Source organism: Vanellus vanellus, assembly GCF_965231255.1.
Source record: "Vanellus vanellus genome assembly, contig: HAP1_SCAFFOLD_35, whole genome shotgun sequence".
NCBI classification, from domain to species: Eukaryota; Metazoa; Chordata; class Aves; order Charadriiformes; family Charadriidae; genus Vanellus; species Vanellus vanellus.
Genome location: NW_028128889.1, coordinates 1,633,152 through 1,654,857, shown reverse-complemented (window position 1 = coordinate 1,654,857; position 21,706 = coordinate 1,633,152). Strand labels below are relative to the sequence as shown.

Here is a 21,706-nt window from a genome sequence, read left to right as displayed (position 1 = left end):
TAACAAAGGCCCGGGGCCACCTTCCCAATGTGTCTATGCCACCAAGGGCACAGACCAGCCTCCTCTCTCCTGCACCTCCACGCCTTTGAGCCCTTCCCCAAGCCCTGGCTCTGCACCACAGACACTCTGGTGTGACTCCTCACCCTGCATGGTCACACAGGACAAGCCAGACACTGAGGATTTTTACTCCTGGGCACTTTCCAGCCCAGCCCAGCTCCATCCCAGCTCTCTCCCAGCTCCCCTGGCCTCTCTCCATCCCAGAGATGGCCCCACAGCAGTGCCTGCCCCAGGGTGCTGCAGAGCTCTGGGAACTCACTCCAGAGCCCCAGCCCCTCGGGAGGGCACAGCAGCTGCTGGGGGGCAGAGCAGGGCCAGCCCCAGAGATGGGGGACATCTGTGGCACAAGGACAAGGCAGTCAACGGCACCCTGTGTCCTCCTCTCCAGGCTATTCGGAGAGGTCGGCAGCCCCTCTGGGCCACCCCCTCTCCCCAGGCCAGTACAAGAGCCCTGGGGATCCTCAGGCAGCTCCTGCTGCCCTGGTGACAGAGTGGCCTGCCCCAGGCTGCTGCAGCCAGAAAGGTCTCTTCATTTCCCACTCATTCATGCTCTGCTGATGGTGGGTCTCAGAAAAAGAAGTTGCAGCTGCCTCATTTTTTTCTTTAAATACAAAGAGAGCCTGAGTCTTATTTTACCCAAAGTCTCTGGGTCGCACAATACAGGTGGATACTTAACACGACAGGATGAGTAAAAGAATTTCTTTTCAGAAAAGATCATCACAAGGGGAAAAAAGACAAAAAGAAGGAAAAAAAAGGAAGTTATGTCAGGCTTGGCCCATCACAAGACACACTGGGAATCATTTGCAGAGGAAGGTACGCAGTTCATGGCTGCTGAAAAAATGTCTAATCCACTTCCTCAGGGCATCCTTGATCTCTTTGTTCCTCATGCTGTAGATGAGGGGGTTCACTGCTGGAGGCACCACCGAGTACAGAACTGCCAGCACCAGATCCAGGGAAGGGGAGGAGATGGAGGGGGGCTTCAGGTAAGCAAAAAATGAAGTGCTGATGAAGAGGGAGACCACGGCCAGGTGAGGGAGGCACGTGGAAAAGGCTTTGTGCTGTCCCTGCTCTGAGAGCATCCTCAGCACGGCCCTGAAGATCTGCACATAGGACACCACAATGAACACAAAACATCCAAAGAAAAGAAAAGCACTGACCAGCAGAAGCCCAGCTTCCCTGAGTTTTGAGTCTGAGCAGGAAAGCTTGAGGATCTGGGGGATTTCACAGAAGAACTGGTCCAGAGCATTGCTATGGCAAAGTGGTAGTGAAAAAGTATTACCTGTGTGCATTAGAGAATAGAGAAAGCCACTGCCCCAGGCAGCTGCTGCCATGTGGACACAAGTTCTGCTGTCCATCAGGGTCCCATAGTGCAGGGGTTTGCAGATGGCCACGTAGCGGTCATAGGCCATGATGGTTAGAAGAAAATACTCTGCTACAATAAAAAAGAGAAACCAAAAAATTTGAGCAGCACACCCCCCATAGATAATGGCCCTGGTGTCCCAGAGGGAATTGGCCATGGCTTTGGGGAGAGTGACAGAGATGGAGCCCAGGTCGAGGAGAGAGAGGTTGAGGAGGAAGAAGTACATGGGGGTGTGGAGGCGGTGGTCGCAGGCGATGGCAGTGATGATGAGGCCGTTGCCCAGGAGGGCAGCCAGGTAGATGCCCAGGAAGAGCCAGAAGTGCAAGAGCTGCAGCTCCCGTGTGTCTGCGAATGCCAGCAGGAGGAACTGGGTGATGGAGCTGCTATTGGACATGAGCTTCACAGGTAGGTGTCCAAGGAAGAGAAGTTATTGACAGGTTAGGACAAACATTTTGCAATATAACTCAATGTTTCTCATAGAAACGCTCCAGTTTTCTTATTCCTTAGCAGCACCTTTGTTCAGCTCCATTTCTGGAGCTCCTTTGGTTGCTCTTTGAGTGTGCCACGAAGAGCTCAGGCTTCACTGTGCGCTCCAGAGTACTTGGTCCTACTCTGCAGTGCAGCAAGGTGGGGATTTAGATTTCCTACTCACAATGTAGGGCAGATTTTAGCCACTCATAATCATAAGATTACCAGGGAAATATTATTTTGGAGCCGAAACTGTCAGCATTTTTCTTGCAGTCTGAGTGAACCTCTGTTTCTGGGGAGATGCAAAAGCATTGCCTGTGGCTTAGGGCAGAGTGAGGAGAGCTGGTCTGCCCTTCAGCCTTGTTCCTGGCTTCTTTGTGCTTGGTTTGACCTGGAGCACATTCACACTTGGTTTGACCTGGAGCACGTTCACACTCACATGTTATCTCCCCAAAGAAACAGAGGATAGTGGAGAATTCACTTACAGAGTGCAGATCTGCATGGCAGGACCCACAGGGTGGGTGTCTGAGCTGCAGCTGAAACCCCACTCCCCGGCAAGTTGAGGGGAAGCCCAAGGGTGGCACAGACAGGAGGGGAAAGAAGGAAGAAGGAGCATCACCAGGGTTCTCTGCAAAGGCATGCAAGGTGAGGGAGAGCCTGCAGAGACGATGCTGGAGCTCTCTGTAAGCTGAGGCAGAGGGAAGTTGGTGTTTGTGTTGCTTCCCTGAGACTTTTGCATCTTTCAGCATAATAGCTGAAGAGTCTCTGTTCCCCACCCAAACCTGAAAGGTGAATTTTAATTCCTCCTTCATCACCCAGCCCACCCAGAGTAGAAAAGTCAAAGCACAGACTCCTTCACTTTCAGGTTACCCTCATAAATATTCCCCTTGAAAAGTCCCCTCGGGAACACCCTGGGGGTGATCTGGGGGTGTGAGCAGCCCTGCCCCACGCAGCACCCTCTTGACAGCAGAAAGATCCTGCCCTGTCCTGCCCTGCTGGGGATCGCTCCTTCCACCCGCAGCTTCTCCCCGCAGTGCCATGAAGAGCTCCCCGGACAGGCTGAGTGCTGCCCCTGGCAGGTGGCAGGGTCCCTGCCCTGGCACACAGCCCCTGGGGCACAGGGACCCTGCTCAGCAGGACAGAGCTGAGCACCCTTGGCTGCACACCCACCCGCACAGCCCTGCAGCCGTCCCCGGGAGAAGGCGGCCGGCATGCCCGTCCCTCTGATGGTGCAGCAGGGAAGCCCTGCTCTGGAGCGCGTCCTTCTCCGCACTCAAATACTCTGAGCGCCGCCCCGCCAGATCCTATCTACGCTCATTTTCATTGACCGGCAGCCAGAGACTTACTGTGTTCAGCGCTGTGCAGATTTCTCCCCCAGTGAACTCTCACCATCCTCCAACTCCACACTGCCTTTAACTCTCTCTCACTTCTCTCGTGTCTCTTCAGCGCCTGCAGGCAGTGCCTCAGCCCTGCTGTGCTTTTCCGGGGAGCTGCTCCTGGGCAGAGCCGCCTCTCGGCAGCGCTCCCACTTGCCGTGAGCTCTCTCCGTCCCGGGAGCCCGGCCCAGCTCAGCAGCAGAGGACCAGCCCAAGGCGGCACTTTCTGTGCCCCCTCTGGGCTCCCTTGAGGTGTCCCTGGGGCTCCAGGGGAATCTCCTGTGAAAGAGGCTGAAGCAATCACTGATGTCCCCTCCTTCACCCAGGAAGAGACTCTGACTTCCAGCAGTTTCCTTTCTCCTCTCACAGACAGAGTTAGCTCTAAATATCACCTTTCCTTGTCTCATCATTAGACAGGACACCCAGACAGTGCCAGGGAGGGATCTTCTTCACCATGCTGAGGGAAGGGATGCAGTTGCGTCAGTCAAGGCACCTCCTTCTGGGTTTGTAGTCCTGGGGCTGGAAGGGGACTCAGCTCCTCCCACGACTGCCACAACCCCACAGGTGGTGGGATTCCTCTTGCCTCAGCTCAGATGTGCCCAAAATAGGCTCCTGCAGGGGAGTTCCTTCTTTCATCTCCCATTGTAATTACTGGAGGTGGAGGCCAGGAGCGAGCTGTTCAGACACACACACCTGGTGACATGTGAAGTGCCAGAAGGGACCAACATGGATGCTGGAAGCTGAAAGCTCTAATGGAGCAGTTCATAGAGACAGGGCAGCGTCTGGGGACATCTTGTTGAGGCTGGTAGGAAATTCTTTTGGCCAACTGAAATGACAGCAGATGCCCACACGTACAAAAACTGAACCTGTAACTATTGCTTTTGTCCAGGACAGCCTATAGAGGTCTTCAGCTGACCAGATGGAGTCATGTGCCATTGGGAGAGAGAAGTCTCTCTCTTTCTGTTCTCCACCAGCTGTATTTTCTCCATGCCCTTTGAGTATAATGACAATGGTCTCATGTGCATCTCTTTATTTACGTAACTGAATTCAGGGCAATTGCATCTCAATTTCATGGCCAAATACAGGCCTGCAGTACTATGTGAGATGCCAGGGCTCTCCAGCACAAGTGCACACAGCTGACACGGACGGCTCAGGTCCTATAGAGGAACTCCATCCACTGACTGAAGCCCACCACTGCAGTGACAGAAGATGTGCCTGTTCCCTACCCAGTAGATGTAGAGAACTGCATGAATACAAAGCACATCTCACCAGGGTCTCCACTCAAGTGCATTCCCTCTCAAACCCTGATGGGGTTTCCCCCATCATTTAACCATCCCCTTGATGATACAATCATGGATGAGGCCAATAATTTTCACAGTTTCCCTTACCATAGCATGTCCACTCCCAAGGACATTTTCAACATCATCTCTTCCTTCCTGACATCCGCTTCAGCTCCCCCAAAGCCCCTCAGGCCTGCAGAGACACCACAGACAGCAGGCTCCTCTTCTGCTCCGACTGCACAGCCCATCCCCGTTTCTCTCTGGTTTTGGGGAAAGCACAGTTCACTCTTTGTGTGGGCACCTGATTTCTTCGTTATATTGCCATCGGCCATCCACTCCAGCGTGTCTCTGCCATGGAGCAAAGACTGTGCACACATGAGGTCTTGGAGGCTTGGTAGCAGGTTTCCCCATGGCAAGTCCACTCTCAGCCCTGGTGTCGCGGCCCAGACATGCACCGGTGCCCTCAGCTTGGGGCACAGGCAGGAGGAGTCCCACGTGCCATCTCTTCATTCACTTGAGGGGAATAACAACGGAGGTGTGTTGGGACAGCCCACGTGACTGGGGTGCTGTGATGAATGGGCAGAGGATGATGATGAGAGACAGGCCGGAAAGATCAGGAGGGGAGAGCTGTCAGTGCGAAGGAGATATGCTTAGATATGTGGAGCTCCTCTATGGGACCGACAAATGGAGTGAGCCCTTATGGCTGAGGGTAAGGGGAGAGGCTGGTAAGGGTGACGTTGTTGTGAGAGAAAAGAAGACCAGAGGGCTCATGACCTTGCAAAATGGCCTTATGTGCCAAGTGTGAGCATAATTTTCCTTAGTTTCTCAGTCCTTATGTGTCCTCTGAAGGGGTCTGTAATGACCTGGTGTTCACTAGAAAGGAAGCACAACAGTGTGCAGACAATCGTTGAGGTTTCTGGATGGTGTTTGGACACAGCTCAGGAGATGGGTCTTTATAGCACAGCTGCCCGATGGGCCAACTATGGTGACCAAGAGCAGGTCACAGTTGTGAAAACCAGTGTCGTCCTTGGCTGTCATTCCCTTAGCCTAGCAAGGTGTCAAAACCATGAGAATGTTTTAACAGCACAAACAGTTTTGTGAGGCGGGAGCTACTGGCTTTGCAGCTCCTGGGCCCCTGACAGATTAACCAGGAGGTGTATGTGTGGCTTAGCCCAACGATTGGCTACGTAAAGGCTGAACCTCTCTTTAAGAAGTTGTAAGAGTGTGACAGGTCAGAGCTGACCTCAGTGCATGTATTCACCCCTGGCAGTGGGGGATGTCTGGGGTAATGACAGTGAATATTTAGAGACCGGTAACAGATCAAAGAATATAACACTGACAAGTATATTCTTTATATATGTGTATATTTATACACAAGAGTATATATTTATTATTTGCTATAACATTTCAAGGAGTATCAAAATACATATAACATGTTTCTACGTATTTCTAACATTTCAAAGAACATCATATGTTTTGATACAGCAAACCAATGACTCTTCTTACATTCTAAGACTGTACCTGGCACCTTAAATGAGTACCTTAAGCTCAATTAACAGCTGTGATCGAATAAAACTTCTCTTCCTTCCCATACATCATGTGGTCAGAGCGTTCCTGGCAAAGAACCTGGTTGGCTCAGTGGGAGCAGATGGCAGGTTCTCAGGCCCACAGCTCTTCAGATGAGCTTTCCTGCAGAGGAGACAGCCAGGTGGGAGGCAGGAGCAGGAAAGAAGCTGTCTCCATTGCCACCATGCACCATTGCCTGAGTGCAGCCTGTGCAGTGAAGGTTCCAAAGCAGTGAGCTGAGGGAGCCCACTGAGGGCTCCTCTGGCAGATGGAATAGATGGGAAGGGTGGGCTCCAGCTGGAGGGCAAACACCATACAGGTGGGAGTCAACAAATAGAAATGGGATGGGATAGCCTGGGCATGGGCTCCTGGGGCTGCGTCTGATGCCTTTGGGTATGTGCAGTCTCTGCATGGAGAGAGAAATGTACCAAAATCATTGAATGTCCAAAGAAAGGCCATAAACTGTGCTGGCAAAGGAGTTCCCCCTCTTCCTGGACCACCACCAACTGGATGAGGAGTGAATGTGCCCAGCTTGGACTGGGACCCCCAGCACCTTCCTTTCAGTGTGAGGCTCCCAAGATAAACTGTGATTCAATATCTCATGTCCATGGGAGCAACAGCACAAACATCTGTGTCCTTTGGGCCTCCCTCTCCTGCCTTCCCAGCCAGGGCAGAGGAACAGGAGAGGGTTCTCCCAAAGTGGAAGCCCACCAGGACTGGAAGGAGCCATGCCCACTTGCTCCCCTTGGCTAGCAAAGGAGCAAGGGAGGCCCCTGTGCACCTCCTGTGCAGGAGAGAGGACACCTGTCTGGAAGGACATACCCACCGCTCTGCTGCCTTCATCTGCCAACAAGGCAGGTCCCTCTGCCTCAGAAGGTCTGAGGCTTTCTCATGCTGTGTGAGTTGATGCAGTCATCTGAAGGGAACTGAGGTGAATGCAATTTCTGGGCATTTTCTTGTTCTGCTCACCAAATTCAGAGCAGCTCCTGGTTCAGTTTCCCTGCCTCAGTTTACATCGTGTTTCATGGGGGTCAGCAGTGCCTGGGGCTGTTGACACAGTCTCCACCACCTCAGAGCTTCCATCCCACCAGGAACACAATTATACTGGTTCTACTCTCTGCAAATCCTCAGGGGGGACACGTTACAGCGGGAACCTTTAGAGTCTCCTTTCTGCTATAAACCCGGGCTTGAGACTTGAGACTTGAGGGAGCCTTCAGGTGCTGCTGGAGACTGACCTTAGCAGCTGCTGGGAGAAGAGGGCAAGGGCAGAGTAAGGAATGAGCCCTGGTTCAGGGCTTGTGGTGAGGTCCAAGAAGTGAAGGTCATGGTAGGGAAGAGGCAGAAGGTAAGACGCTGAACTTGGACTTCATTGCCACGATCCATCAGAGCTGATGTCAGTGCTTCATGATGAGGACTGCAGGTTTGTGATGGGTGTGCGGGGGGCTGTTTAGGTCTGAGTGTTATTAGTCAGGCTGCTGGGTCTTTGAAGAGAAGAAATGAGAGCATCGAGATAAGAGTTTCAGCCCCATCCTTTCCTGCATGTCTTCCCACCCCAGCTTCCACCTTCCCCCAGACACCCCCGGGCCCCTGGCACTGCACAGTGACATCCTAAGGAACAGCCCCGGGACACTTTCCCTCCTTAGCTGGGAAGGCAGGAGAGCATTTGGGCAGGTTGTGTGGGGCCACATTGCCTGTGCCCTTCACTTCATCCCTCACAGGGCTACTTCAATTGTCTCAAGATTTGGTTATTTTTTTGTTGTTATTGCTGGGTTTTATATGTTTTCTCACTCTCAGAATTAGGATTATGACCATGTAGTTGTTGGGGTTTTTTTCCAGCCCTCAGCTTTGTCACTCCCCTGCAGTGGAGAGGGCTGGGGGTATCAGGCATTCTGAATAGTTTTTGGCAAACTCTCGGCACAGTTCCTTTGATTATCACCGCTGGAACAAGTGCATTCCAGCCCAAGAGGTGGGTGTGAGGCCCTTGGAGGGCACTGCTGTTGCACAGAGCTGTGGTTGTTGGGCATGAGCTTTCTCCAATCATGCGCTGAGGCATGTCCTGGCATTGCCAACGCCCCTGACCCTGATCGTATCCCACCTCAGCCCCAGCACCCTGCGGACACCCCGCTTAATGTCCTGCTTGCCCAGGCAGCCCCTCAAGCACAGCTGGCCATGCCGAAGTCCTGCTGCTGGGCTGGGATCTGCAGGCAGGCATCCTCAAACCCCTCAGGAACCACTGCTCATGAGGGAAAAATGTGAAGCAACAGGTTCTGCCCAGCAGCTCCCAGTCACAGAGTCACAGAGCGGCTGGGCTTGGAAGCCACCCCAGCATATCAGCCTGTTCAGCCCCCGCTTCCTAAAAGCAGAGTCAGCTGAGGCAGGTGGCTCAGGACCATGCCCAGTCAAGTTTTTAATAGCCACAGGGATGAAACCTCTGCAGCCTCTCTGGGCAGCTCTTCCAGTATTTCACCACGCTATCTTTAAATTCCAATTTCCTGTATTTCAATGTGTTCTTTCTTCTTGGAACCACTGAGGAGAGCCTGGACTTGGCTCCTTTTGCCCTCCCATCCTTCCTCCCTGCACAACCTCTCCCATGTGCCTTGGCTCACTCCCAGTAACCCCTTCCCTATTTTGGGGTTTTTTTGATCCCTTCCTTGTCACTTTTTATGCCACATTTTGACCCGCAATGTGGTTTTCAGCATGCTCTCTGGCAGTCCCCCAGCACAGTGCTTTGGTCATCTGAGGCAGTAACTCCTGACTTGCGCTTTCTCAATAGGAGGGATTTGCCTGTTGGGTGGTGGGGAAGGAGTGGGGTGGGAATCCTTTCCTCCTCATGGGAGTGTTTCCGAGAGCTGTGGCCACTCACCTGCAATGTGCCCATCCCTTGCTTTGGCGGAAGGGTGGTGTCTGCCATGATGCTTCACACACTGGGCTTTTTTGGAGAGCAGGGTTTATTTTCTCTGGCACACTTTGTCTTTCCTGAGAGAAGAAGGATGTTGATCCTCAACACCTATAGCACATCTTCCACAGGCGTATGAAAGTTATGTGTTTCTGTGTGAGCAAATGCATATCATAGATTTATTGCACAGTGAGAAAGAAGAACTTCCATTGGGCAGATGGCCTCTAGAATCTGCAGAGGGTCTGCTGGGTTGAGCATTCTTTACCTATCAGGAAGAACATTTGTTTTTCTACTTTCACAAGGGATGAAACACAAACTCATGTGAAGAGAATAACGCCCTACACAAAAACATATTGAAGGCAAACACTGAAATGTGTTTCTTTCTCATAGGTCCTCTTTGGAGGAACTGAAAGATAAGGAAAGTTGCATGGCCAAAGGGGAAAGGGACAACGGGACATCATCCACCAATTTTGTGCTGCTGGGAATAAGTGATGTCCCCACGCTCCAGAACCTGCTCTTTCTCCTCTTGCTTATGATCTACTCAGTCACCGTATTTGGGAACATCCTCATCGTTGTGCTGGTGGTAGCAGACCGGCAGCTGCACACCCCCATGTACTTCTTCCTGGGCAATCTGTCCTCCTTGGAGACCTGCTACAGCTCCACCATCCTGCCTCGGTTGCTGGCCAGCTTCCTGACTGGGGACAGCAGCATCTCTGCACACGGCTGCCTGGCTCAGTTCTACTTCTTTGCTTCCTTTGCCACTACTGAGTGTTACCTGCTGGCGGCCATGGCCTATGATCGGTACTTGGCCGTATGCCAGCCCTTGCTCTATGCAAGCCTCATGACCTGGAAGGTCTCTGTACACCTGGCAGCTGCCTCTTGGCTATGGGGATCACTGCTGCTGGTGGTAGTCACAGTCTTCTTTTCCCAGTTGCAGTTTTGTGGCCCCAAGACGATTGACCACTTCTTCTGTGAGTTTACTCCATTGCTGGAGCTTGCCTGCAATGACACCAGAGTGTTGACATTCATTGGGCTCATCTTTGCCTTCCTGGACTTAATCTTTCCCTTCCTTTTCACACTGGGCTCCTACGTGTGCATCATAGCTACCATCCTGAGGATCCCATCCAGCATGGACAGGCAGAAGGCCTTTTCCACCTGCTCCTCTCACCTCACCATTGTCACTCTTTTCTATGGCACCCTCATCCTAGTCTACATGGTGCCTAGAAGAGGCCCTCTGAGGCAGCTCAACAAAGTGTTCTCCTTTTTCTACACTGCCCTCACACCCCTGGTCAATCCCCTCATCTACAGCCTGCGGAACAGGGAGGTCAGGGAGGCAACCAGGAAAATAATCCGGATGGCTCTGGCCTGCACCCACAGCTTCCTTGGTGGCACAGGCAAAAGACACTTCTTGTTCCTTTGAATAGGAAAGCTCTAGACACCAATTGGTTCTTCAGACGTGCATGCTACTTGTGGAGTGGCAGAGGGAAGAAAGAACAAAGTCCTTTTAGAGAAATACTATTGTTTAGATAGCAATGTTGAAAATGTCTTGGGTTTGCTTTTCCCTTGATAATAAACACCTTGGTAGGCTTACATTTGGGAGCTGTTAAAGTGTTAAAGATTTCTTTGTTCATGGAGATAAGAAAAGATATTTGGCCTAATATGTGAACATTTTCTAAGGGCCATCACGAGGGCATCTTTCTTGCTGTGGGGTCCCAGGGTTAGAGTTATCTTCCCCCAGTGGTGCACATTTCAAGAGCATGAATCTTGCATGGCAGCCACTAATGAAGGTCTGCTTTCATTGCACTGCCAAGGAAAAATGGGCCATTCCTATTGGGTGGATCATGTCGAGTACAACCATGCACGTCTCCTCATTCCACTGGCCAGGCCCTGCTGCAGGCATGCCTCAGGATCCAGCTGGGGATGCAGCAGCTCAGCAGCTGAGTGAGAAGCCTTTGCTTCTCTTGCTGCAAAGGCAGGTGGAGAGGCTGGACTGACACAAGCACTTCCTCTTTATGAGGGCTAAAACAAGATCATCACCTGCATCTCCCTCCCTCCACCTTTCCCTCCCCTCTTCCCAGGGAAATGAGCAAGTCCCTGCTCCAGCTGTGCTCCTCTGGCTCCAGCTCAAGGTCTTCTCTCTTCACTGGGACACCTACTCCCTTGCCCCATCTCCTCCATTTGTGGAGGATCAGGCTTTCCACCTCAGCCCTCCTTCCCCACTGGAAAGCTTTGACCCAGTGTAGGGGGTCTGGCTGGGATGGAGCTCATTTTCTTCATAGCAGCCTGTAAGGTGTTGTGTTTTGGATTGGGGACCAAAACCATGTTGATAACACGCCCCTGTTTTAGCTTTTGCTGAACAGTGTCTGCACAGCATCCAGACTGTCTCTCATTCTCACACTGCCCTTACAGTGAGTAGGTTGAGAGTTTACAAGAAGTTGGGAGGAGACACAGCAAGGACAGCAGACCAAACAGATATGCAATGCCATATAGCATCATGCTCAGCAATAAAATTGGAGGGGAGGTGGTTTTGGGTTGGTAGCCATTGCTTGGGGACTGCCTGGGAATTCGTGTACTTGTGGAAGGTGGTGTTTGACTCTTATTATCTTCTTGTTTATTTATTTTTTTTTCTTTCTTCTTTTTATTTCCTTTGTGTATTAAACTATATTTATCTTCATCCATGACTTTCCTGACTTTTGCTCTTCCTAGTCTCTGCCCCCATTCCACTGGGGTGAGGAGTGAGTCAGTGAGGGAGCGGCTGTGTGAGGCTTCACTGACAGCCGTGACCAACCCACCCCACCCAGTTTATCCAGGACCGAGGGCAGGGATGGTCATTGCACCCTGGTTCTCCGCAGATCTCAAGTTTTTCCGTGGCCTGTGCTATGGGAGCCCGTATGTCAATGGCCTTTGCCTCCAGGGCACACTGCTGACTCCTCCTCAGCTCCTTCACCAGTACATGTGTCTTTTCTCCTCTTCTACCTGTGACTGCGGGGATAAACTCGCAGTACAACTGGGATCCATTAGACACAAATGTTGGTTTTAAACGCTGCCTTCTTGCTGAGCAGGGGCTGCGGAGATGCTGCATGAGCTCCTCATTGGCTCTTTAGGCTGCCACATGTATGACAGGGCTGATGGCATCTATCGTTCCTCTGGAAAGGAGTCTGGAGGGGTGAGGAGAGGATGGGGATTGCGCACGTTCCCTGGGGTGGGCAGTGAATGGAGACTCAGAAGAGTGATCACCGTACAGAGCCAGGTTTCATGGAGAAGGAAGCAAGGTGTGAAAGGTGGACAAGAGATGAGCTGGTCTGTGCCACAGTCCCTGGACACCCTGGGGAAGCTGCCCCAGGGCAATGGGGAGCAAACCAGCCCCGCACCCTGACCACTTCCACCTCTGGCCATACACCCCAGGCCCAGGGAGGGACCTTTGCTGCACGGCCAGTTCCATCCTCCTGCTGGGCTCAGTGCCTGCAGGGGGCATGGCCAGACCTGTGCAATCTCTCCTGGCCTAGATGCTGCCACACCCTGCAGCAGAGCTGTCTGCACACACCAAGGTGGGATTCAGCTGGGGTTGGGCAGGGGCAGGCACTGGTGGGGGGGAACAAAGAGGGGACTACTTGGGGAAGAAGGAGAAAGGGCTGCCATGGGGACTGTTTGGGGGTGACATTTCTCCAGCCCTGAATGCACCCTGGTCCATGCGGTGTTGGAGGCCATGTGGGGCAGTGGGAAACCCACACACTGGACACAGCAGTCCTGATGCGGTTCCCAGAGGGAAAGCATCACTGCCCTTTCCCTGCTGCCTCTGAATTTGCTAATGCAGCCCAGAATGCTGTTGGCATTCCCAATCCTAAGGGCACGCTGCTCCCTCCTCTCCCACTTGCTGTCCACCCACCCTCTTTGCAGAGCTGCCTTCCAGCGGTCATCCCCAGCCGGGCCTGTTGCATAGTGTTGTCCCAGTGCAGTGGCAAGGGGAACATGGCATTTGTCTTGGATAAACATATTCCACCCAGGCAGCCCCTTTCACCAAGCCGTCAAGGGCTACTGCATCCACCTCACCCCCCATCCCAAGGGCCCATCGTGTTGTTGTAAAAGGCATTCAGGTTGGTCAGACACAGTTTGCCGTTGTTGAGGCAATGCTGGCAGTTCCCAATCCCCTTCTTGACCATCAAGGTCTTGGGAATGGCTTCCAGGAATATTTGGTCCATCACCTTCCTGGGGACGTAGGTCAGGCTGACTAGACTGTAGTTCCTTGAATTTCCTCTTGGCTCTTCATGAAGATGGGTGGGAGGTTTGCCTTCTGCCAAGCATCAGGAACCTCCCTGAGTTCCATGGCTTTCCCAGGATGAGAGAAGCAGACAAACAATGACTTTGACCAGCACCCTCAGCACCCTTGGCTGCAACTCTTCATGTCTGTATGAGTTAGAGTCGCATAGGATCATTCAGCTCACTGACACTCTCTCCACATGCCCTCGGTCACCAGGCACCCTGCCCCACTCAGCAGTGCCACCACAACTTTTTGCCGCCCTCTGGTTTCCAACACTCTTACTGAAGCCCTTCTTGCTACCCTCTGCATCATCCAAGCAGTGCCCATCCTGGGGGAAGCTCTGCCCTGTTCCTGGGGAGGGTGGACGGACAAGGACCAGGGAAGGCTGGAAGAAGACAGGACAGCTCTGCAAAAGGCCAAGGGGGAACGCATTGCTGAAGTTGGGGCTTGAACCTGGGGGTCATCAGATCAAACTTTCCTAGCTCAGCTCCTTCTGCCCTGCCCCAGGAGCCCTTGTCTTGGTGCCAGACCTGCCTGAGCTCAGACAGGCGTGCAAGAGGTGTGCTCCTCAGGAGTTACTGTGACTTTTCCCAGTTAAACCCCACAGATGGGACCTGCCCTCTCCCTGTCCAGGCCTGCCAGCCTGGCTGTGCCCAGAGCCCATCCCTGCCAACCCACCTCAGCCTGTTCCTGAAAAGCTTGGTCCCATCTCTCCAAGGGTGCTGGAGCTGCCTCAGGCTCAGGCCATCTTGCACACCTCTCGTGGGATTTTAAATGCCACCATGTCCTGTTTGCTGCAGCCACGTGACACTGACCTTCTGCGGAAGAGATCACGTACACATGGTACCAAAGTGCTGGTGGGTCTATCTCAAATATTCCCTCCAGAAGTCCACCACAGGCAACGTGGTCCAGCAGGCCCTCCTCCCACATCAACCCTCTCATCTAGCTGGGTCCATCCCCAGAGGAACAGAGAAGTGGCAGGATCTGACAGTCCTCTTTCCAGTGCTGAGGAAGGCACTGGGACAGCGCGGTGTTTCCCCGTGCATGAGCGCCTCACAGGTGCTGAGCACATCATCTCCCTCAGAGGTGAGTGCAAGCCGAGCAAACCCTCGTGTGGGATTTGACTGGATGGGCAGGGGCAGGCACAACGACGAAAAGGAAATGCAGATGAGGAAAACAAAAATGAAAAGCTAAAAGTGGTGAGGGGGAACCTGAAAGCGAGGCTAGAAAAGGCACGTGCCATGACCTGGGGAACTAAAGCCTCCAGCAGAGCGCAGGACACACAGCAGGGCAAAGAGCCCAAAGGCTGGGATTTCTCCCAAACCTCCTATGTGGCATAAAAGCACAAGATCTTGAATTCAGGATGGGAGGGGGATGGCCATCACGGGGATTGCTGTCACTGGAGTTGTCAGAGATGGGAGCATACCAGTGACTCTCTTTGTCTTCTCCAAGAGCCCTGACCTTCCCTTCCTGCCTCTTCCCAGACCCCTGTCTCTCCCTGTCTGCTCTGGGACGCCCAGCTCTCCCCCTCTTTACCTGCCTGTTCCATCCACCCTCCTCAGGAGCTTTTCTCCTACCGGCTTGTCAGTAGGGCTGGGCATGCTGCTCGATGGGTCTGTGTGTGGCCACATGGGTGAACATATGCTTCTCCCATACAAATTGTGTCTGTCCTCTCCACCTCCTTCCCTCTCAATAAAACCACACTGGAAGGGAACACCATTTGGCTAGGTCAAAATTTGGACAATGCAGGGAGTCAACTGCTGTTCCCCATACCCACAGCCAAGCTGTGCAGTTGTGACCAATTGTGCAGTTGTGACCAGTTGTGCAATTTGGTTTCTTCTCCCTATTGCCACCTCCCACTCCTTCCATCTCATCTCCTGCTTCTCCTCACATCCTTGTGTCATGGGCCATGTTGTGACAGACACTCACCCTTGCAGGAAAGCTCACCACATGCACCTCTGCTTTGGTCTGCAATGAGCTCTGCCCTTTCCTAGGAGGCCTTTGTACCAGCAGCAACTGCTGTGCTGTGCCCAACCTCAGTGCTACATGGACAGCTGGGGAGAGGGAAATGGAGCTCCCTGTTTTAATGGACAGTGTTCCGCACAGGGACACTGCCAAGCCCCAAAGAGCCACACACCCAACTGCTTCCATTTTTCACGGCAGTGTTTGCAGCACCATCATCATGGCCCTGTTGCAAATTTTCTTGCTGAAGCCACAGGACCAGCAATGTTGACCTGGGAGAGACTTTCCAGGATCCATCCCTGCCTTGCCCCTGAGGAGGATTTTCTAGTGCAGGTGTGAGTGAAAAGCCCTCTGAGCAACTGTATTCTATTTATTCTACAGGAGACACAGGGGGATGTGAAAGGCCCATGAAGTGTTGGTGTTGTGTGTGGCTGCTGATACAGTCAGTGCTTTCTCACTGCAGTGCAGGGTTGGGGTTCACACCATCATTCGGTTGTGTTTTCAGGCCAGGAAAGCATGTTCTTCAGCACTGTACCACTGACGTGAGGGTGGCTGATCCCTGTGCACACACAGGGACACTTGTCTACAATGAATTTCACCTGCCGTGTGATTGCGTAGTCATTCAGTCTTAGTAGGTCTTAGGCAGATGCCAGTGCACACCCCTGCAGACCTCCCCTCCACTGTGAGAACTGACCTGTCTGTCCTTCCTTTCTTTTCTTTCTCCCTCCCTCCCTCCCTCCCTCCGTCCTCCCCTCTTTCCCTTCTCCCCTCCTTCTCTCCAAGTGTTGTTGCGGAATGGTGAGGAGTCCAGCCCATGCAGCAGGCCTCTACAGAGTTGTTGGGGACCAGCTGGTGGAAGCAGGGCAGGCTGTCAAGGAGGAACTTGGAATCACATTCCAGGGAAGCAGACAATGTTTTCGGAAAGCCAAAGCTTCCTCAGACTTGACCCTTGCAGGGGACAGGAAGGGTAAGATGGTGAGCTGCTACCACTTCCTTAACATGGAAAGAATTAACAAGGACAGTGTAGGGCCAGCTGCTCAGCTGGGTGGAGAACCTACTAACAGCAGATCCAGATAGGTCTGAGGAACTCAAGGCCTCCTTCTCCCGACTCTTCAACAACATGTTCCAGGCCTTTGTGTGTAGGGTCACATCTCCAGAGGAGAATTACAACCAGCAGTGGATGAGGGTGGGGTCAGGGATTACTTCATGAACTGAGCCCATGCAGTTGACAGCAGTGTGTTGACAGCTGCTGCTTTCACTGCGAGGCCATTGTCTGTCACTTTTGGAAAGCCATGGTGATGGGGGAGGTCCCTGGTGAGTGGAGAAAAGGCCACATTGCACCCATCTTTGAAAAAGCACAGACGTGCAATCCATGGAACCATGGGCTTTTATGAGAGTGTGCCATTGAATGAGTCCTCTGTGGGTGACATTTCTAGTCACATAAGGGAGAAGAAGGTGCCCAAGAATGGTCAGTGTGCTTGTATAGTCAGGGGAAATCATGCCTCATCAGGCTGATTGCCTTCATGGTAAACCACCTGTATTTGTGAATAAAAGGAGTAAAGTGGATGTCATTGGCCTCAGCATAGGAAGACTTTTGACATCGTGTCCCTCAATATTCTTGTATTCAAGTTAGGACGCTAGAGTCTGGATGAGTAGACAACCTCATGGGTAAAGCACCAGTTGAGTGATTGGGCTGAGAGAGCATTAGTGAAGTGGTCACACCTCCATGGAGAGGCAGCAGAGGGGTCTTTCCTGGACCTTGAGCAGTTTATAAGTCTTGGCTCTCCAGTGTTCAGTCCAGACTTAGGGTGTCTAAAATAACTGCCTCCCAGGACTCTTTTTCTACTCGCTGGCTGCTCTGCTGTTGTGGGTTAACCACAGTGGAAAGTGAAGCACCACAGAGCTGCTCACTCCTTCCCCCCACCCCTTGTGCCCCCAGTGGGATGGGGCAGGAAGAAACGAAGTATACAAGCAAGAAAAGTTGGGTTTGAGATTTTTAAAGATGTTTCATAAGTGAAGGATAAGTGGAAGAAGAGAGAAAGAAAAGAAAACAGAGCAAGTGATGCAACAGCAATCACTCCCTACCTCCCATGGGTAGTGGGATGCGCAGCCAGTACCCAAGACAAAGGTGGCTATTTCCGGAAAGCTCCCTCTTTTCCCTTTTATTACTGAGTATGATGTCATATGGTAGGGATTATCTCGTTGGTTAGTTGGGCTCATCTGCCTGGTTGTGTCCCCTCCCAACCCATTGCGCCCTCCCCAGTCTATTCCCTGAGAAGGCGCTGATGCTGTTCAGCAAGAGCTAGAACATCAGCGTGTTACACACTTTGTCTGCACAAAGAGCAGAGAGCCCCCTCACCCCAGAAACTTGCTGGAGATGAACTTTAGTAAGGAAACAGGACAGGCTGGAGAGATCAGTCGCAGGCACGGCCAGACAAGTGTATGACCAGCCAACGGTTTACATGTGACCAGCTCTTTTTAACCCCTTTTCCCTCTGTTTCCCATGTTTGTTGCTCCCCAACCCACCTTGATCCCTTCCTTTCCTTTGCCTTTGGTCCTTTCCTAGACACGCCATGGAGGAAGGGCAAGATGACTTTCAGATCTTTAATTTTCCTACGGTGATTCCATCCAAGGACACTCCGGATACTCAATGGGGTCTAGCAAACGATTTCTCAAACTGAGGTTGGTCATCTTCTCATGGGATGTGTCACCCTCTCATCCCTCTTGACTGCTTTGACTATTTTCCTTTCAAGGTACTGGCAGCTTGGGCCGACACAGCCGGAACAAGCGATTTGCAGTCAACTCTCCAGGGGAACTGAGGATGTTCTGGAGTAGGAAGATATCGAGGTGGAGCTATCCGAGATGGCAGGAATGTCCCAGGAGACCTATCCCCTTCCTGAGGAGGATCATAGCCAGGCAGGACACCAGTTTTCTCTAAGCTAATATGGGACACCTGTGTTCACACAACCAAACACCTTGTGGGGAGTTTTGGTACTGTTTCGGCTTATTTCACAAACTCTGCAGTATCACTTTCTCCATAGGAGTCTCTTCAGGGCAATACTCACTTCCTTATTCCTCAGGCTATAGATGACAGGGTTAAGCACGGGGGTCACAGCTGTGTAAAACAGGGCAAGGTATTTGTCAGTGTCTGCAGGGTCTCTTGACTGTCCTTTGAAGTACACAACCATCGCGGAGCCATAGAAGAGAGTCACTACCCCGAGGTGTGAGGAGCAGGTGGAAAAGGCTTTGCGTCTGCCCAGAACTGAGGACATTCTCAGGATTGCCCTGACAATTTGTGTGTAGGAAACAACTCTCAAGGAAAAGGGAAGGACTGCAAAGAGCAGGATGATGGTGTGCAGCATCACTCGGTTCCAGAAAGTGTCTGCACAGGCGAGTTGCAAGAGAGGGGGCACGTCACAGAAGAAGTGATGAAGGGCATGGGAGGCACAGAAGGGCAAAGTGAACACCTGGTACGTCTGCCCTGCCTGTACTGGTATGACAGCCAGCCATGACCCCACTACCAGTGTGACACAGAGCCTCCCATTCATGATGAGGCCATAGTGCAGGGGGCCACAGATGGCTACATAGCGGTCGTAGGCCATGGCAGCCAGGAGAAGGCTTTCGGTGCTTCCCAGCAAAACCAGGAAATGCAGTTGGGCAGCACAGCCAAGGAAGGAGATCCTGCCGTCTCCCGTCAGGAAAGCCAGCAGCATTTTTGGCAGCGTGATGGAGATATAGCAGATTTCCAGGAAGGATAAGTTCCTCAGGAAGAAATACATGGGGCTGTGGAGGTTTGGGTCTACCAAAGTGATGAGCACCATGAGGCCATTCCCTACGACGACCATTAGGTAGATGATCAGGAAGACTGTGAAGCACAAGTCTTGCAGGTTGGCCTGGTCTGAAAATCCCAAAAGAAGAAATCCAGATCCGGCTGTGTGATTCTCCAAGCCTTTTCTTTGGGGCATTTTCTGTCTACAGAGAAATGCAAACACCACGCTCACTGGACAGTGGCAGTGGCCCATCCACCATCCCACACCCCTCAAGCACAGCGAAAGACTGCAGACACCAGCGCAGGTGTGACTGCAGTGTTAGCAAAGCCCCAACAAGATCTGCATGGCCGTACGGGAGTCTACCACCAGGTGCTTGTTGAGAAAGGGCTTCTAAGAGGAAAACAGAACAGGGATGTTCAGTCCAAATCATGGAGTTTGGCAGTATGGACCGGAAAAATGTGTCTTTCCTTCTTGAGAGGAGATGTTCTAAAAAGCGTTGTCTGTTGGTAGATGAGGGAAGGGAAGGGAAGGGAAGGGAAGGGAAGGGAAGGGAAGGGAAGGGAAGGCAAGGCAAGGCAAGGCAAGGCAAGGCAAGGCAAGGCAAGGCAAGGCAAGGCAAGGCAAGGGAAGGCAAGGGAAAGGGAAGGGAAGGGCAAGGCAAGGGAAGGGCAAGGCAAGGGAAGGGCAAGGCAAGGGTAAGGCAACACCAGATTTCACTCTTAGATTGTAGTGAGAGAGATTTACCTCAGCTCTTCTGAGACATAAGAACTCATCTCCTGAAGCTCTGTCCACACACGGTGAGCAGGGAGACATGCTTTGGATCCAAATTTTTCACTTCTACATGGCTGACAGGTGAACTCTATCAGAAAGAAAACAAACTTCTCTCTGTCCATGAATCAGAAACATTGATGGGGCATTTCAACACGGCAGAAAAGGTGCTATTTGTGCATCTATCCCAATCCCTCAGGGTGCTAAAAGGAGCCACTGTGCAACACTGTCTCAAAGAGCTTTCAATGCATCCCAAAACAAAGGTGATCAAAGGCAGAAGAGTGGAGATTAGAGGGTGATCTCCCAAGGTATGTGGTTTTCCTGAAAAGGTCAGGCTTTTATGACTTCTGAAGGAGCTCTGTGCAGTTCCCTGTTCCTGACCTTGCTGCTCTGTCGCATGGATTTATGGCAGTTTACCGAGGGCTCGGTCGCTCTGATGCCAAGGCAGAGATGTTTCCCAGGCCCCTGTAAGCCCTTGCAGAGCTGAGCGATGCTCTCATTGACTGGGAAACTGAGCCTTCCCCTCTGCATTTCCCACAGCACAAGGACTTCTCGTGGATCACACCAGAAGAACGTGAGCCATTAACAAGCAGCTCTGCAGTAGCAGGTTGCTTCTTGTGAATAACAGACTCAAACAAAGGGTTTCTAAAAGTTTTGATTTGATGTGGAGAAGGCATGTTCTCTTCCAGCACTGAGGGTGCTGGCTGCGTCTCTGCAGCTCTCGCTGACTGCCTTCCAGAAGTTGTCTTAAACTCTGATGTATCGATAATGAGAAGAGCTGGTTAGAAAACATGTCATAAAAGCATTCCCATTAGCCAAGTGAAAAACACACCATGTTTGGTCCAAGAGGTCGCTTGAATTCACAGACACCAAGTCTTAAGAGCATGATTTTTTTTTCTTTTGTTTTTAATATTCTCTTCCTACTGTTCCTGCCTATTTTGGTGAGTTTTATCCATGGAGTTCTCTTAGAGCTGCCCTTTGAAATCTCCAAGAGAAAATCAGGGTTTATGTGAGGGAAAAGTGACCACGATCTCTTTCCTAATCTCACAACTTATGAACGCCAATGCACAGGAGCATTAAATACTTCTTATTTCCTGAAATACTGTCAGATATTGCATTTAGTGTACACAAGTTTTTAACAGAAAGCAGACGCCTATAGGCAGCTTTTCCATAATCAGCATTGTCTGCTCCTTTCACTCCCCTCCCCCACCCAACCCTACAGCATCTTCTTTCTCAGCGCTTCACAGGATCACGCACAGTGCATGGATTGGACTGGCTTTGGCGTGGGAAACTGCTGGAGGACTCTTTACCCGGGGACTGTCTCAGCAGCAGCGTTTCTCCAAGCTGAACCAAACCTGCTCCTCTGAGCCCAGCCGAGCCCCACAGATGCCTGCAGCTGCCGTGGCAGTGGCTGTGCTGCCACGGGCTCTCAGCACTTCAAAGCGTGACAAAAGGGAGTTACCATTGTCAGGAGCCACAATGCAGGGACACGCTCCTCACTCCATGATGCTGAGGGAGACGGTGCGGTCCTCTCTTCCTTTCTGTCATTTCCCTGGAAAACACCTGGATGGGGTTCCCCGGACTCTTCTCTGCCACTCCTGTTCCCACCTGGTTATAAGTCAGTGAAGAACCCCAGGAGAGAAGAGAGCAATGCTGGTGTGACCAGTGCTCCTCCACAGACACCCACAGCATCATTACCAACTTGAGAAAGACTGTCAGAAAAATGATTATAAGGGTCTGAGCAACTTCTAGAATGTGACTTCTGAAAACAGAGAAATTGAGAAATGAGATTTAGCTGCTCAAAGGAAAACTGCTAACCTTGTAAGGGGATGGGTGGAGAGGCAGAAGGCAAGAAAGGAGCAGTAAAGAAAAAAAATGAATCTGTATTTAACTTTAGTTTGCAGAAATGGAAAAGGCTGCTCTGCAACACCTCCTCCCAGGGCCT

General features: G+C 51.8%; 3 protein-coding genes across 3 annotated transcripts; 1 reads left to right on the top strand and 2 right to left on the bottom strand.

Moving 5' to 3' along the window:
- Positions 1–854: 854 nt before the first annotated feature.
- LOC309683936 (olfactory receptor 14A16-like) lies at positions 855–1,811 on the bottom strand (the record flags this gene model as incomplete). Its single annotated transcript, XM_082499912.1, has 1 exon — positions 855–1,811. One exon carries the CDS (start codon positions 1,809–1,811, stop codon positions 855–857), a length of 957 nt encoding a protein of 318 aa, XP_082356038.1.
- LOC309683935 (olfactory receptor 5D18-like) lies at positions 1,810–11,246 on the top strand (the record flags this gene model as incomplete). The annotated part of the gene is made up of 4 exons (XM_082499911.1): positions 1,810–1,822; positions 2,342–2,402; positions 9,394–10,327; positions 11,127–11,246. The coding sequence occupies 4 exons, from the start codon at positions 1,810–1,812 to the stop codon at positions 11,244–11,246; spliced, it is 1,128 nt and encodes a 375-aa protein (XP_082356037.1).
- Positions 11,247–18,249: 7,003 nt separating this feature from the next.
- On the bottom strand, positions 18,250–19,188 carry LOC309683840 (olfactory receptor 10AG1-like; the record flags this gene model as incomplete). Its single annotated transcript, XM_082499838.1, has 1 exon — positions 18,250–19,188. The coding sequence occupies one exon, from the start codon at positions 19,186–19,188 to the stop codon at positions 18,250–18,252; it is 939 nt and encodes a 312-aa protein (XP_082355964.1).
- Between the last annotated feature and the right edge of the window lie 2,518 nt (positions 19,189–21,706).